The sequence below is a fragment of the Montipora capricornis genome, chromosome 14 (assembly GCF_036669925.1).
Source record: "Montipora capricornis isolate CH-2021 chromosome 14, ASM3666992v2, whole genome shotgun sequence".
In the NCBI taxonomy this organism is placed as follows: domain Eukaryota; kingdom Metazoa; phylum Cnidaria; class Anthozoa; order Scleractinia; family Acroporidae; genus Montipora; species Montipora capricornis.
Window position 1 is genome coordinate 46,661,383 of NC_090896.1, and position 16,061 is coordinate 46,677,443.

Here is a 16,061-nt window from a genome sequence, read left to right on the forward strand (position 1 = left end):
AAGGTTGTGGGTTCAATGGACCTCTTAACTTTAGCTTGTACATTTTGTTTTCCCATTTCAGACCATGTGATGTTACTCTAGGGAACAGTTTCTTTCAAACGTCGTCTTATGCACGTGCACATATATGCATAATTTATGAAAAAACAAAAGGAAAATTCCCTTGGAAACATCACGTGGTCTGAAATTCTGAAATGGGAAAACAAAACGTACAAGCTAAAGAGGTCCATTCCCACCCTGGTCAGAGTTTTTCTCTGTCCTTGTGTGGGCCCATTTCCATCAGTAGGGCTAACGCTCACGTGGTTCATAGATCTTCATATGGGGTAGAAACTTATCACTTCACATTACACTCTAATCAGTTAAGTCTGTTCAAAATATAAGTGCTACACGGCCAACGTTTGCAAAAACGTAACCCTTCCTTGTACTTGTACATATTCATTGCCGTGACTTTAACATCTTCAGTTCCCACAGCCTGCTCCCGTCTGACCTTATAGCTCAGTCGGTAGAGCAGCGGTGATCTAACCCGGAGGTCGTGGGTTCAATTCCCACCCTGGTCAGAGTTTTTCTCTGTCCTTGTGTGGGCCCATTTCCATCAGTAGGGCTAACGCTCACATGGTTCATATGGGTTAGAAACAGGGTTAGAAACCTAGCACTTCACATTACACTCTAATCGGTTAAGTCTATTTTTAAAGTAGCCGCGAGATACTGTGATATTCAATTCTCAACCTTTTCATTCCCAAGATAGAAACGCTCATTCTCCTAACTAGTACCATAGATTTCTTTCTTGGGTAGTCATGAGAATTTGGTGTTATATCAAGATCACACCTCATAAGCTGATAATTTTCTCTGACGTTTCATTGAAATTGTGAGAATTTACATGCTGATCACAGCTAGGAGTCAAAGGGCTAACTGTGATATTAAAATCTAAATCAACGCCGTTACTTTGGCCAATCACAGACAGCAGAGATGAAAATAAACCAATTATAACGGCGAAAAACGCATGCATCTCAGCCTACGAGCAAGTCGCAATAATCAAGTCCATATTCTCACGGTTGAAATGCAACACATACGAAGTAAAAGCTCTTCGTCTAAACTCCGTAATTTAAGTTAATAAACGAAATTTGCGCGAGGCAAGAGAAGACATTCCGCTATAATATTGTGAATGTTTTTGTCATTTGAACATTTGAAGAAGCAATCACCTTTTTTGACCGAGCACGTTTTGTACGACTGCACTCACACTCGGTGATATTAAACACCAAAAAAGTCGTTTATTTTGTAAATTCTCGATTTGCAAATAAATTATAGTGTGTAATATCACGGAGTATTTTGTCTCGTTCTTTGTGCTTTGGCGTTAAGCGAGTCCAAAAACAGAAACTCGTAAAGATGCTCCGGGATACTTTTCGCCAAAACATCTGGCCCCAGTTGTTCAAACGATGGATAGCGCTATCCGCCGGATAAATCGCTATCCACCGGATAACTCAATCCGTTTTGCTAGTGTTTATCCGCTGGATAGTGATTTATCCGGTGTATAGCGTTATCCACTTTTTGAACAACCGACGCCTGATATTAGTAGTCCCTCGCAGCAGTCTCCATTTCATGGAGACCTACAGGTGTATAAATGGGTGACGGCTACATTCTGCTGCTGGGGGTAAACCCTGCGATGGACTAGGATCCTGATGGGGCGATAGCAATACTCTCATCTGCCTCATGCTACTCGATGAACTCCGGTCTTTTTAACCCCCGCGGCTCCCAAGCGACTTCCTCTTTTGTAACTTGAAAACTATTGCAAGTAATCATCTGGCATTTCATGAGAATGGACCCGTGAGAAAATTTAAATGACTGTTTTTTGTATGGTGATTAATAACCGAGGTATAATTGCGAAATAGAAGGAGGAAGAACTTTTACCGTCACAACTTGCAAAGCATGGAACAGTTCATCTACATTTTATCTTTTAAATAGTTTAGTAGATTATATATGTAGTATTTGTATTCGTTGTATTTTTATAGCTTAGTATATTTATTTTTATCTCATTGTTTAGAGGGCTAAAAGTTTATTAGCTCCGGCTATTACGTGCTCACCCTCATGAATTAAAGACTTTACTTAGTTACTAACCATGCCCACCCATCCCTCTTTCTTCTTAATCAGGAGCAAGAACGTTTCTGGAAAAGACGATGCTCAAGGCAGCACAAGACTTCCACCTATTCCAAAAGTAACTTATTCAAGATTCCAGCAAAAGCAGTATCAGCATTTCAACATGGATTATTCACATGTGCAGCCTTTCAGGTAGGATAAAAAAACTGACTTAAGTAAACCTGTTGCAAACTAAGTAGCATTTCTGCGCTTTGTGATTGGCTAAGAAAATTGGCTCCACCTCTTTATATAGTCAGAGGGTTTGAAAGCACCTAACCGGATGCACTTATTATGATTGGTTAATTTGATGGTATGTGTCGGCTGTGAATGACTCAATGAACTATTATGGATTTGGTTTTCAAAGGTCGCTGGACCATCGTTTAGACCCTTGTACATTCATTCAGACCATGTGATGTTACTCTAGAGAACTGCTGTTTTCAAATGTCGTCTTACACACATCAGGGGCACCCAATGAGAATATAGCGCAAAACCACTAAACATAGCATTGTTAAATGTATTTTGGTATTTAAACGGTACATATACATGTAGGCATATTTTTATTCCCTAAAAATTTTTCATCTGTTCGGATTTCCTAGCTGAAAGTCTAGTGATCCGAAATTTATAGGGATCAAAACTTACCTTTTCGATAATTTCAGCCAGAAAAAAAGGCTCCCGAAAATTCTAGGTAACCTTTTTAGGGCAAATATCAATTAAAAATGGGCAATTATACCATTTTTTAGAAGATCGAAAATCCTAGGACAGGCAGCCAAGCAAGAAATTTTGCAACAAATGTTCCGAAAATTCTAGATCTCAAATCGTCTTCCGAACAGATATTTTCCGAAACTTGACGTTGGGTGCCCCTGACACATGCATATGAACGCATAATTTAGGGGCAAAAACCAAAGGAAAATTCCCTTGAGATTATCACGTGATCTATTAACAGCCGTTTTTTCCCCTGTCTTGGGGAGGAACGAAGAGTGGCGTAAATCGAGCAAAGGTGTATCAAGGAGTAAAACCAGAATGCAAAAGATGCTTTTAACCACTATCTCTATCTGTTTTCTTAGAAGAGACATTGAACGCCTCAAAGAGACCAAGGCACAAAGGAGAATGAAAGAGGACCAAACCAGGACGCTAAATGATTGGAATCGAATGAACTTAGCAGAGCTAAAGACCTTACCCTTGCAATCACGATTTCATGTTAAAAAGGCCATCACGTCTTACTTAGGTACATCAAAGGGGTGTAACAAGGTGTTACGGCCTTTACTGGATGAACTTAACACATACGAACGCCTGGCACAACCTGAGAAAGCTTAGATTTAGACCAGAACACTAACGCTAGCCTTATTTAGTGTGCCACGCAAAACTTACCTGCTTCGTGTTTGCTTGACGCCCGGAATATAATTATTAGGGAGCATTTTCAGATGCCGACGGCAACAGGAAGTGAACGACAGAAGTATCTCCCAGATTTTAAAACTAATGATCTCTAATGGAGAAAAGATACTTAGCATGCAATATGAATGTGGTTGCGTGAAGACAAGTTAAAAGGTAAAACAGCTTACTTACGGTTGCCGTCCGGGCCTACACAGTAAAAGAACAATAGGTTGGTAAATCGCCTGCGAACTTATCGCTTGGATGCTAGGAGTTCCTTCAAAGTGAGTCAGTGTGCAAGTCAGCTGGAGAAGATGGTGTGCGTTTATGTGCCTATGGCGTTTTTTTAAGGCTGCAATGAATTGCTTTGTTGACATTCAAGTCAGTAAATCGCTAAAGGAACCCACTAACTTGAATTCCAGTATTATCATTCTAACTACTTTTTTAAGGGAAAAAAACTCTCATAAGTTACAAAGGATAGGCACAGACTAATGAGCGAAACTACCGGTAATGTGAGATAGGAAAAATCTGTTAGAATTAAGTGTCAGGGATCTTAACAACGCCACCATCAAATAATTTTCAATGCGTGCATAAAACTCACTGTGCAAGGGAGGTTTTAAATGTAAACAACATGTGCACCCCTCCAGAATCGAATTACCAAAAAAAAACGGTGTGTAATAAACAAGGAATTATGATGAAACCAAGTCTGCTGGGTTTGTATTCTGTGGAATGATGGGTGAGGGAAGAGCGTGACATATTGAGGCTACCTCAATAAAGCCTGTTCCTCACCAACCTGCGATCAGGCGTACTTTTCTTTAGACATAAAGGTACCTTTTCGCACCATGTCTAAAGAAAAGTACGCCTGATCGCAGGTTAGTTCCTCACTAGCAACGGAAGCACTAAGCATGAGTCAGTGGAATTTTAATCATTAGTAGCTTTTGTCAATGTTTTGTTAAAAAGACACAGGACAACGTTTCTAGCATTTATGCTTATTTCGATAGTAAGGACCAGGCTTAGACGTGTACCCAGCACTCCAATGCCATTTAAAGAAGTTATCATTGAAACCCCTGTTCCCAAGGCAGAATATGGAGGGGAAGGGAGAACTGACATCCCCATTCCGTACAAAGCATGCGACCAGATTCCACTCACTGTTCAAAAAGAGTACCGGGTACTTAGGTGTGGCTGACAATATTCTTGACTTGTAACTACATACATGTATGGTATCTCCCTATCTGATTGTCAACTGCACGATAAACAGGACAAAACTCCCCAAACAGCATAGTAAAGAAGTCCTAAAAAACCATAGGGGAAATGACCAGTAACAAAATGTTATAAACACTTTATACTGCCACTGAATAAAACTGAGAAATATTGTTGTGAAACAGGGACACATAATCACAATAATTACATTTGTTTGAGGTATGTTTAATTAGCAATTCAGAGCTTCTTTCTTGGATTTAGAAGTATTCCATCATACTGAAAAGGAAACAAAAATTCATTTCACATGAAATGTTGTGGCTGAGTTCCACGATGTATATATATATATATTTTTTTTGCACTTTTCACGTTACACGGCTAGTGTTGTTTAGCAAAGGAACATCTACCACAAGTTACAGCTAATTTAGGAGCATTTCTGACTCAAGGTTTGGTGGGAATGTAACAAATCCGATCCCAACCAACACGTCAGCTGACCCGTCAACTGACGCATTGACCAACAGTCTAATTGGCCTATACAGAAAATAATATTACTATGGCTTTAAAGCAATTGAAGGGCTCTATATCCGTAAACCTTGCAAGAGACGTTTTGGTTCTATTGTGGCCAAATTCAAAGGTAATGGGCACATAACTGTCACCTTTAAAAAATGTTGTGCAAAAGAGACACCCATAAAAAGATCACTCATGTGAGCAGTCATCATTTTGCATACCAAAATGTCAGTTCATGAGAGTTGAACATCATTGCAGTTATCCAAGGGTTAAACGCGGCTGACCATCTCCCAGTGGCTTGACAGTTAAGTTGGTAGAATAGTACAGTGAAGTATTTTACTGACTTGGCAAACACACAGTCATGGGTTTGAGCCCTCTTCAAGCCTTGGACTTTTCCAGGCCGGCCGCTTTCTTTGTAAATTCTTAAATTGCTGATTGACTGCGATGATTTTCAACTCCCATCTATTTCAATGACTGCAGTTGAATTAACTATATGAAAGTTTCATAAGTATATTCTAAATCAAAGTGTCATTTGCTTGGAGAAGTTATGAACCCATAAGTTTATTAAAGGGAATTTTTGGCCAACATTGACCAAAAAAATTTAATTTCTGTGCTGAAAAAAAAAACCAGCCTTCATCAATAAAAAGAAATGCTTACAATTTTAAACTCTTTTAAAAGTATACCTTTTGTTGGAACCATTTCATAGACTCCTCTTTGCTAATCCTGTGTGAAGCACCAATACGTGATTTTGCTCGTTTTCTCTGAGAGACATTGAACCCTGGCCGTTCGAGCACCACATAGAAATCCATACCATAAATTCCTATGCTGGGGTCATACTTGATTCCAAGATCAATGTGTTCTTGGATACCAAAGCCAAAATTTCCTGAAACATCAAACAGATGCCTTTAATTATTTAAAAGAAAATTGATTGAAGGCAATGAAGCCCTAAATATATGTGTTCAGTTACAAAGGAGATCATCTGTAAGTACTACAGTAATGTGCGCTGGGTTAATAATTTAAACTTTTCTCTTTGTCACATGACAATTGGACAGCATCGCTTTGCTTATAGAGGGGAAAACACTTGGAATACATTGAGCAATGTTCAGGTCTTCAACTAGTTTAGATATATATTTAAATGCTGTTTTTAGATAGTATTTACATGATGATGTGACCTAACTAAAATTTATTTACTATATATATGTAATTTTATTCTTAGGCTGTTTTTCTTTTGAATAATTTTTAACTTGTAACATTCTGAAAGGCCCTTTCTAGGAAGCTAAAATAAAAGTATGTATGTACGTACACCATACGTAGGTAACATAAGAAATTGGTATTTATCAAATGAGTTGTCATAACAGTCAAGCTGTCAATGTAATGGCTGATGGTGCAAGTGTTACCCCTCGTCACAGCTCTCCCTCAGACAACAACATGGTTTTAATTCTTTTTTTTAATTAATATACCTGTGATTAATGGTCAGCTTTGGTGTCACAGCCTATGAAATTTGTGTATTTCTGTTTGGGCACGGTTCTGGTTAGGATTAGGGTTTGAGGAGGTGGTGTCCCTCATTCTTGATTACCATTATTGTTCAGTACGTTCCCTTTTTCTCAATTTTGGAGGTGAACATTCAGGGAGTTTCAAGGGGAACAAACTCCATTTCAACACCACCTAAATTTTTGGACAGAAGAGAAAAAAAGTAAATGTTACACAAACCTGTTGCAGAGAAATTCTCCTTGTTCAATTCATACTCTCGCACTTTTAAACCCTTTTCCAAGATTTCTTCAGCCTTTGCTCCTCGTACAGTACAATAGACGGCAATTTTCTCATTCCTACGAATTCCAAAAGATCTCACTGTGTATCGGGCTGGAGGAATTGAGAAAAAAGAACAGTCTTCATTAAAAGGAAGTTGTAGTGCTGCCATTTAAGTACTAAGCTCAGACAAGTAACTCTTTTCATTGCTATGTGGTTATATATATATATGGGTACAATAATGCTTCCACTGCATGAGGAGCTGTAATTTCACATCCTGTAGTAGTTTCACTGTAGCATGGAAGGTCCTGTTCTGATACATTTACTGTGTAGTAATTTTAATTAGTCTTTGTACAGTAAAAGTGGTCTTACTGAAATCAATACACTACAGAAGTACAAAGAAATGCAATTTACGCTGGTTTGTTACAGTTTTTCTCTTTTTCCACACAACGCATTGTTTTATTTTATTAACTTTGCCAGTCAAGCTGGCAGAGCGCCACAACAGCTTGCGCCAATTACTGTGGCCCCTTTTTTACCCTCCCAACCATGATACACAACAGAAGACAGACCACAACACCGGGAACTACGTGCCCTACTCTTAGCGACAAGGGTGTGGGTTCTTTTACGTCCCACAGGATTATTAACATTAAAGGGTTGTGAGACGGGACCTCCGGCTTATCGTCCTTATCCGAGAAGACTTGAAAGTCTCACCATTTGCAGATGTAGTTACAAAGGCAGCACGTTCTCCTCAGTTATTTAAAGACCCTGAGTGTTGGTCCGGCCGGACTTGAACTTGCGACCTCCCGCATGATAGTCCAGTGCTCAACCAACTGAGCCATCGGTGCGCGGTGGGAAGCAAAACAATTAAAGTTACATTTGCTAGATCATTGATAACTGAAGTACTACCGGTATGTTATTTCTCACATTTCACAGACAGGTAAAAGGTAGTGTCATTGGTTGTGCAGATATGTCCAGAAATACAAGTAATTACTGGAAAATGTACGCAGATCTACAATCCGCGTCAAAACACTTCGGGACACTTGTCAAATTTTGGGCAAAAAGTAGAGAATTTACTGTACATGCTTCCATCGTTATATGAGCAACGCGTGTTCTTCTTTCCCTGCCTTTTTCGCGCCCCTTTCCCCCCCCCCCCCACCCCCCCAGACAATGTTGAAACATGCCACCAATCGATGAACGGAACTTGATTTTGGAGACCGTGAAAAATCAACATTATAATGGGGGGAGGGGGAAAAGCACGAATTGTCGCGACAGTTTTGACCAGGATTGTAGAAGCGTCACGCAGTGTCCACTTGCTCTTTTCCCCAATTTCAACATCACTTGTGTCTCGTAATACTGACAATTAACGTCACAAATGTCCCACCAAATGCTGCTCCTCAAATGACGATAAACAGCTGCATTTACTCCTAGAGAAGCTGTTACATGTTGAAACTTTTCGCTGAAACTTATGTGCAACGGTGCTGCAAACATAAAAGGTCGAAACTTGTTTGGGAACGTTGAAACTGGTCTCAAAATGTTGTTTCCATGGCCTTAGCTGGTTTCTGATTGCCTTGCCCAGCGTAGCGTAACAAGACCAAGCGAGACCAGTTTCACAAAGTGGTGTTACACCAGGTGAAACTCCTGTTTTTATAACCACTGCAATTGCTGCGACCATTGAAGAAGTAGATTTAGCGGTTCTACTTTTCGTGAAACTTGCCTTGCAATGGAAGTTCAAAATGGTCTCACGAAACTAACCATGTTACATGGTGCAATATCTCCTGTTTCGCAATGCCGTTTCAGCTAAAAGTTTCAACGTGAAACAGAGGCTTAAGCTAAAAAGAACGCAAACCTTCACCCTAATCTTGTTGGAATTAGGTAGCAAATTCTTAAACTTTAAGAGGCACTTCGTGTTCCATATCAAAATTGGAGTTGCGTCTAATTTCTTGCATTTCTGGACGTAAGTGTGGTTGTAGTTATAGAGTGTTTTCACTCACGTGATCAGTAACCTTATTTTTCTACCGAAACAATTCCTGGAGGATTAGTTGGGTACACCAACATAGCTGCCATTCCACATGAAAACACTCTATCCACTTACCTGGCCAGTGACCTCATTCACATACAGTTCAACTTTCAAAAGAATGGCATAATGATTCCACAAGCATAAAAACCAAACAATAAATCATTATGCAGTGGTTTCAAGGAGGATCGACAGCTGATTAAAAATTAAAAGCATTGTCTACTTCACTCAGGCACGTGGAGCTCCACTAAAATTAAAGATATATGACAATGACAACATTTGGTTACTCCTCAGATTATCATGAAAGGGGAGAATAGCTCAGAGATGGTCTGCAAAGATTAAGTATAAACTCAATCCATAACTCCTGAGTCAAGGAATCGAACGCAGGACACATACAGAAATAAGAAATACATACTTAATGGACCACTCCACATAGGGGCTTTTCAGGGCTGATGAAACAATCGACGTAATGACGGAACAGAACAACAACAACAACTGTTAAGAATCCCAACTGGCCAGAGGTAAGCCAGTTGGCTATTTACAAGTGCAGCCCAGAAGTTGAACCAGGTACTACCAGGAACACATTCAATGATCGAGTGGCTAGAACGGGTCTTGAACCCAGCAACTCAATGTAAGTGTCCTAACCACTGGGCTGCACTGCCTCCACGTCCATCAGTGGAAGGTCAGCCCTACCACCACTGAGCCAACTCTATTTCCCAAATGCAACCTGCAAAACAATAGCAATGTTATCACCTTTTGAAAACACTGGCTGTTGCCCCGTCAGCTGTTCCAGCACCTTGGAGGCCCGTGTCAATCTGTCACCACTTTCACCAACACAGATATTAAGGCATAACTTCTTGATTCGTAAACTTTTCATGGGGTTGGGTTTTGGCTGGACCTAAAGTTCACAAAAAATAGTATTGGGAATAATTGAAATAGCCCAAACCATCCCCATTTACTTTTGCAAAATTTATGTGATTGATTGTCGACAGACAAGTACAGCTGTTTTATTCATTGACCAAATAGACAAAAATAGATAATAATCTAATTATAAAAAAGACTCCTGTGGATTTGGCACACCCTAAATTCTCCTGACATTATTAGCCAAATAAATTTGTTGATGAGAATAATAGAAGAAATTATTATAACTCGGAATTTTGCAATCTAACATAACTAATTTTTACAGTTTTTAACAGAGGAAAGCTACTACAACCAGCAATTGTGTCATGCCTGACAGCTAGTTGTAATGCTGACAATAGGGTTCTTCAATCCCGCCATCCAGACCATAATTTTCCCTTCATCCCGAAATCCTGAATATTTTTATTGGCCAATCCCGATCTTAGTCATGACGTCACAGCACAATTACAACAACAGTTGATTTAGAATACACCTTGTCAGTTTTTCCAACAATTTTAACCTTCATGATCCAATTGACATTAATTGTAGCATTCACATGCAATCACAGTTTTGAAACCAAATGATGCATGATTGTCCATTATTAGTAGCAATTGAATCTGTTCATATTTTCCACTTTGTTAAACTTGGTTGTAAGTTTAGCAGTGTACCGGGGTGACAGGCCTACATGAATCCCTAGTGTGTGTTTTAGCCTTTCACTTTGTAATTTGGTTTTCACAACTACACATTTGATTGACCACCCTCTTTTGTAATATACGAGGGGTGGGTTTTATAGATTTCTTCGAGCAATGCTTGTCGCTCTATTAAATGCCAGTCTTTCATGAGGATTTGTTTCAAGTTTGTTGCTACTGTGTGGTATTGTGTAACGAAAGGCAAGATTCGTTTGCTCTCCTGTGGTTTTTGAAGGAGTGCCAGTTTCCTGTTTTGGGATAAGCTCTTTCACATAGGCATGATTTAACATTTTGGATGAGCTCTTCAAATATTTTTTAATAGAAGGGTTTGTTCTGAGAAGTCTCAAAGCTTTGCCTTTGGCGAGGCCTTTTTTGACTTCTGGTGGGTGGCAGGAGGAGAGGTTAACCCATGTTGAAATGTTTCAGTAGGTTTGAAGTGCGTGTGCACATCAAGGAATTGCTCTTGAACCTTGCGCCTTTGTAAATGCCAGTGTTTGCAGAGGAAAAAACCTATCACTGAACAGATAAACCAGGAAATTTGAAGTTTATCCTCAAAACAAATTTAGGTAGTTTATGTCATACAATTTGGGGAAAAAATCAAATCAGTCAAACAAGGTCATTCCATTTGAGCCTTCATCACAAAGTCAAATCTTCAATGTTTTACCAAATGTAATATGCATACAATTCTACGGCCTACATCCAAATTCTTTAGGATGACTTGCGAAACCCAAAAAGTTTTCACACTGTTGCCAATCTGTCAACGATCAATGCCTCCTTCACCCTCCCCCCACCGTTAACTCCCCTCATTTACTGTCGTTGATTTAATCTGGTTTAATAAAGGCCCCTAACATTGTCAGAAGGAGTTTTGGGAGAGGGAATTCGAAGGGGCAGGACATAAGCGACCATAAGCCTCTAGCTTTGGCTTCTCATTGCTGTACTGTGCTTGTTTTTCTAGGAACATTAAACATTAAACATTAGAGGGATGGTGTGATGACTGATTGGGGCTCGTCAATGGTAAATAGTGGCTCTCAATATTTGACGGAGTCGGGCGAAGACTGTAGATTTCGAAGTTGTTGAGATAGACATCATCCCTGGAATTATCTCTAGAATAAGGAAAATCCCGGGTAACAGGTGCATGTGTTTGAATAAATAGATAGAGATACCACATCAAAATCTCCTTGGATTAATTAAATTGAAAGAGCATAGAAACTAAGGCCGATGGAGATGGATTGCTTTTCCATGTATCATGAAAACACTCACCGCCATCTTGTTTCGGCCGAAAAGGAAACCTTGAGGGTTGGGGAAGAGAAAGCACGTGGTTCCCAGGTCTTCTGGGCTTTCAACATGGCGGCGGGACGGGACAAGTGTACTGTAGCTATTATCTTACACAACACGACTGCTTTGGCCTAAATAGCCATACACAAGCGTACATAGCCATACCCACCCATACCGATGCATCGCCATACACAAGCCTACACAGACCTGCACATGCTTACATAGCCATACATAAGCTTACATAGCCATACACAACACTACATAGCCATACACAAGACTACATAGCCATACACAACACTGCATAGCCATACACAACCATACACAGGCATACAAAAAACTACATAGCCATACACAAGCCTGCATATCAATGCAAAACACTACACAGGCCTTTGCAAGCCTACTTAGCCATACAAAACACTACATAGCCATACACAAGTGTACATAGCCGTACACATCCATACACAGGCCTATAAAACAGTACATAGCCATACACAACACTGCATAGCCCTGCATAAGCCTACATCACCTTACACAACTATACACAGAACTACCAAATGACACTAAACGGCACTACACCACCCTAAATTTCTCAGTTTTCATTAACAATAATAGAAACAAAGAAAACTTACAAGACCAGACACGCAGGGTTCTTACGTTACGTTTATGCCGATAAAATCAACCGAAATGTCAATTACTGGTAAAAAAAAACAAAAACCAGCATATTAATTTTTTTTTGGTAGGCTAGGTATCGAAGAGCCAGAACATTTGCGCATGCGCTGACGGAATGTTTGAACAAGATAGAAAAACGCAGTACCTCCAGACACCGGCGCTGGAGCGTCGTACCAAACGAGTCATCCCGGGATTTCGGCCCGTGCGATCGCTTTTGGACGCAGTTGGCCCTTCGCTGCTTTCTGCTACCGACCTTGCCTCCCGGTACGGCATTGAGGGAGAGATATGTCGGCCCCTAAACCATATGTGACAAATCCCACGCCTACTCACAGCTCAAAACCGCCCTTGTCAATATAGCGTAAGAATTAGATGGCTTATATATTCAAGAGAAAAGTCATTTTATCTGTCATATGGTAAGCACTGGAGTCGCAAATTACAAAGTGTGCGCATGCGCCCTCCTATAGGTAACATACACACAGTCAAGCTTTTTCCGAAAAACTACAGGAGCTAATATCTTCGAGACATTACATTTACAGCTAAAATACATAGCATATACAGATACCTACTGAATACATAATATTTAAAGATGTATTCATTAAAAAGAAAAGCCGCTGTACAAAATGCGGCCTTGGATTCTCTTTAAAAACCAGTAAACTCATAGGTACGGATAAAATCAGGTAACGCATTCCGCAACTTAGCTGCTACGTAAAAGAGAGCTAAGACCATAACTGGTTGTTCCAGGTTTATTGAGGAACAGAATGTAATTTCCGCGAAGATCATGCATAAGAAGGTGACGGGAGAGAAAACGTATTTTTCATATAAGCAGAAAAACCCTTTTTTTCAAAGTAACACGAGGAAATTTTGAATGCGCTTATTGCATAGAGATATCGAGCTTGACTTTCGTAGTAAGAGGACAGGTAATCTGCCAATATAAATATCGTTATTCCCTTATTTACATTATTATACCGTTTCTTTGCCACGAGAATTACAGCGAAATGAAAGCACAACTTTGTCGCGAATTTTCTATGATAAAAATTTGTTTAGAAATCCAAAATCTACGTTAACAGCACACAGTAGGCCTACATGAGAATTCCATTTTAAGTTACTTTTTGGGCTTCGACGGTTTCAAGTACATTGCCAGTCACAGCTAGAGCTGGTGAAAAATGCTCAATATAAAGCGGCAAAAATGGTCAGTGAGCTCCTTACATTTCTTAGGGTTGAGTTTCATGGGTAAATTTATGTATATTGGCAACCTTAGCGAGAGCGAAGATAGTTTGGATTTTTTTCTGCTAACGTTCACACCAAATTCAACGTTGGCACACTCTTGGTGGACTGGCTGCCAAGTAAGAATGCGCATTGCAGGATTACTTCGAGATGACGTTTTAGCTTGTTGCGGTTGTTACCGTTGTCGAGGCAATCAGATTTCGCGGAACGTTATAACATCCTCCAGGATTTCTACGTACCGGCTCGATAGTACTCAAACTACAGTTCGATATATATAAAAGTTTTCCCTTTGAAATGAATTCCAACAGGTAGTTGCGCGTGTCAAGTTGCCAAAAATGGACGCTGAAATTCTCCGTCCCGTCTTTCATTTGCAAAGGCATATAATCATGCAGACAGAAAAAAAAAAGTTTAATTATTTTGCCCATCAAGTCTCGGCCAAAGGCCACAAAACTAATCTTCGATTTGAATTGTTTCTTGATGAACAATAAATAGATAAACTGCGAACAGCTTTCTTCAGAGGAAAATTTGAGAGAGAGGCGGCTTTAAAAACCTGTAAAAGCTTTCAAGACGTGTGTGATCGGTGTGTTTACTTTTTCAAATCCTTAAAGTGCCCATAACCCCAAAATATTTTTTTCGCTAAAATGAATCTTTGCACCTGCTCGAGACGCATTGCGGCCATTTTTGGCAAGATTTGTTAGAAAAAGGAAAAAATAGCCGCGATGTGTTTTGAACAGGTGCAAAGATTCATTTTAGCGAAAAAAAAAATTTGGGGTTATTGGCACTTTAAATGGGAAAACCTTTCAAAGTTACAGCGTTTCTTTTCAAATGTTTGTTAAATTTTAATTGCCGGGTATACTTCTCAATTTACGAAAGATTTTTTGCCCTACCTTGGTGAGTTTTCTCTTCATCTAAGATATCAGTCATTATTTGAGCTTGCTTAAAAACTCTTTCAGTTCTAAAGAGATAAAATGTCTAGCTGTTTAGATTTTCATTGGAATATCGTTGTTATTAAACTTCGCATTGAAAATTGATTATTTATTAGAGCTGAAAGACGAATAAGAAGCTTCATAAAGGCAATGGTTGCAAACTGAACTCTGTGAACTCGGCACTTACCAAAAGGAAATTTCGTAATAAAATATCTCTCCGAAGAGTGTCTTTCTCGCCAAAGCTTGTAGGTTCCTTAGTCTCTATGGAAACTAAAACTGAAAGTAGTCCCAAAGCGCCAGGGCAATTATAAGCGACTTTATTTGTATATAACTTGAAAAGAATTGTATAGACCGTATTCATAAATGGCGGCTAAGTAATTATTCTTTTGTCTTTATGCTAATCATCCTAACTAGCCTCGGTAAACACGAACAAAATTCAAAAGAATTTTTGTTCCAAAGTGAGGCTAGTTAGGATGATTAGCACAAAGACAAAAGAATAATTTCTTGACCGCCATTTATGAATACGGTCTAAAGTGTACACAAATGAAGCCGAGACGGTATCTTAAGCTTCTAGTTGACCGATAATGACCTCTGTGGTTAAGCCTAATGGTAGGTATTTGAGGGAGAGGCCAAGAACCCTTCGCGTAGTTGCGAGATGCTTGTCACAAAAACGTTTTGAAATAAGCTCATTATTTAATGAAATTAAATCCAAATAAAAGAAGACCAAGTTAGGGACCGTTCATTTTTTATGGGGTTGGGGGGGGTGGTGGAATTTGGAGGAGTGTAATTTGAAAATTGTATGACCCCCCCCCCCCCAATTTCCGTTTTTTTTCTCCTGACCCCCCCCCCCCCTCATCAGAGTAATTTTTTGGAAGGCCCCCCCCCCCCCCTTGAATAAAAAATACATATGGTGTTAAAAGTTACTGCAGCATTAAAATTTCGTTTTGTTGCATTTCACATAATTTATTGAAAGAAACCTGAAAACTAGAAGGCTGCTTTTAAAAAAACACTCAAAAGAATGAAAAGTCAATTTCTGCTCTTCTTGTTACAGCTCGTCCTGAGCGTGTTGTAGCTGGCCGCTCGTCTGCGTATTCCTCATCTGAGGCGATAAAAGCAAGAACGACATCATTTGAGTCGTCTTCAGAGTCAGGGGCATCACTCTTGTAGTCATAATCAGTTTCCTCTCCCTCACTACTTTCATCACTGCTGTTTAGTTGACCTGATTCATTCCTGCCTCCCACTTCGGCTTGTCCAGTTCTGAGAGTATTCATTCGCAAGAAGTGTCCCATAATTGTCTTCACTTTGTCATTCTTGTTGCTCTTCTGATGCTGTTTTAATAGCCCGTGATGTTTTAAGTATTTGTTCAATTCTGGCACACGGAGCTTTTTTAGCTTGGTGGCATCTTCACACAAATTAGCCCAA

The 16,061-nt window shown here is 39.6% G+C and overlaps 2 protein-coding genes across 2 annotated transcripts in view; one reads left to right on the top strand and one right to left on the bottom strand.

Moving 5' to 3' along the window:
- The window catches only part of LOC138031281 (uncharacterized), a 12,985-nt gene extending 8,790 nt beyond the window's left edge, over positions 1–4,195 (top strand). The window contains exons 8-9 of the mRNA XM_068878980.1: positions 2,143–2,280; positions 3,192–4,195. Of these exons, the coding sequence (XP_068735081.1) occupies positions 2,143–2,280; positions 3,192–3,441 (388 nt within the window). The 3' untranslated portion in view covers positions 3,442–4,195. The remainder of the gene's footprint in view (positions 1–2,142; positions 2,281–3,191) is intronic.
- A 709-nt stretch (positions 4,196–4,904) lies between these two features.
- On the bottom strand, positions 4,905–11,818 carry LOC138031282 (large ribosomal subunit protein uL5-like). Its single transcript, XM_068878981.1, has 4 exons — positions 9,713–11,818; positions 6,910–7,059; positions 5,883–6,082; positions 4,905–4,971 (listed from the first exon to the last, which is right to left on the bottom strand). The coding sequence occupies exons 1-4, from the start codon at positions 9,834–9,836 to the stop codon at positions 4,933–4,935; spliced, it is 513 nt and encodes a 170-aa protein (XP_068735082.1). The 5' UTR covers positions 9,837–11,818; the 3' UTR covers positions 4,905–4,932.
- Positions 11,819–16,061: the final 4,243 nt, after the last annotated feature.

Bases quoted from the DNA above. Each gene is read 5' to 3' on its own strand.
- LOC138031282 (XM_068878981.1), bottom strand. From the start codon at position 9,836: ATGAAAAGTTTACGAATCAAGAAGTTATGCCTTAATATCTGTGTTGGT. The intron at 7,060-9,712 runs GTGATAACATTG...CAATTCCTCCAG, and splicing joins ACAGCCAGTGTTTTCAAAAG to CCCGATACACAGTGAGATCT. The intron at 6,083-6,909 runs GTTTGTGTAACA...TTGATGTTTCAG, and splicing joins GGAGAATTTCTCTGCAACAG to GAAATTTTGGCTTTGGTATC.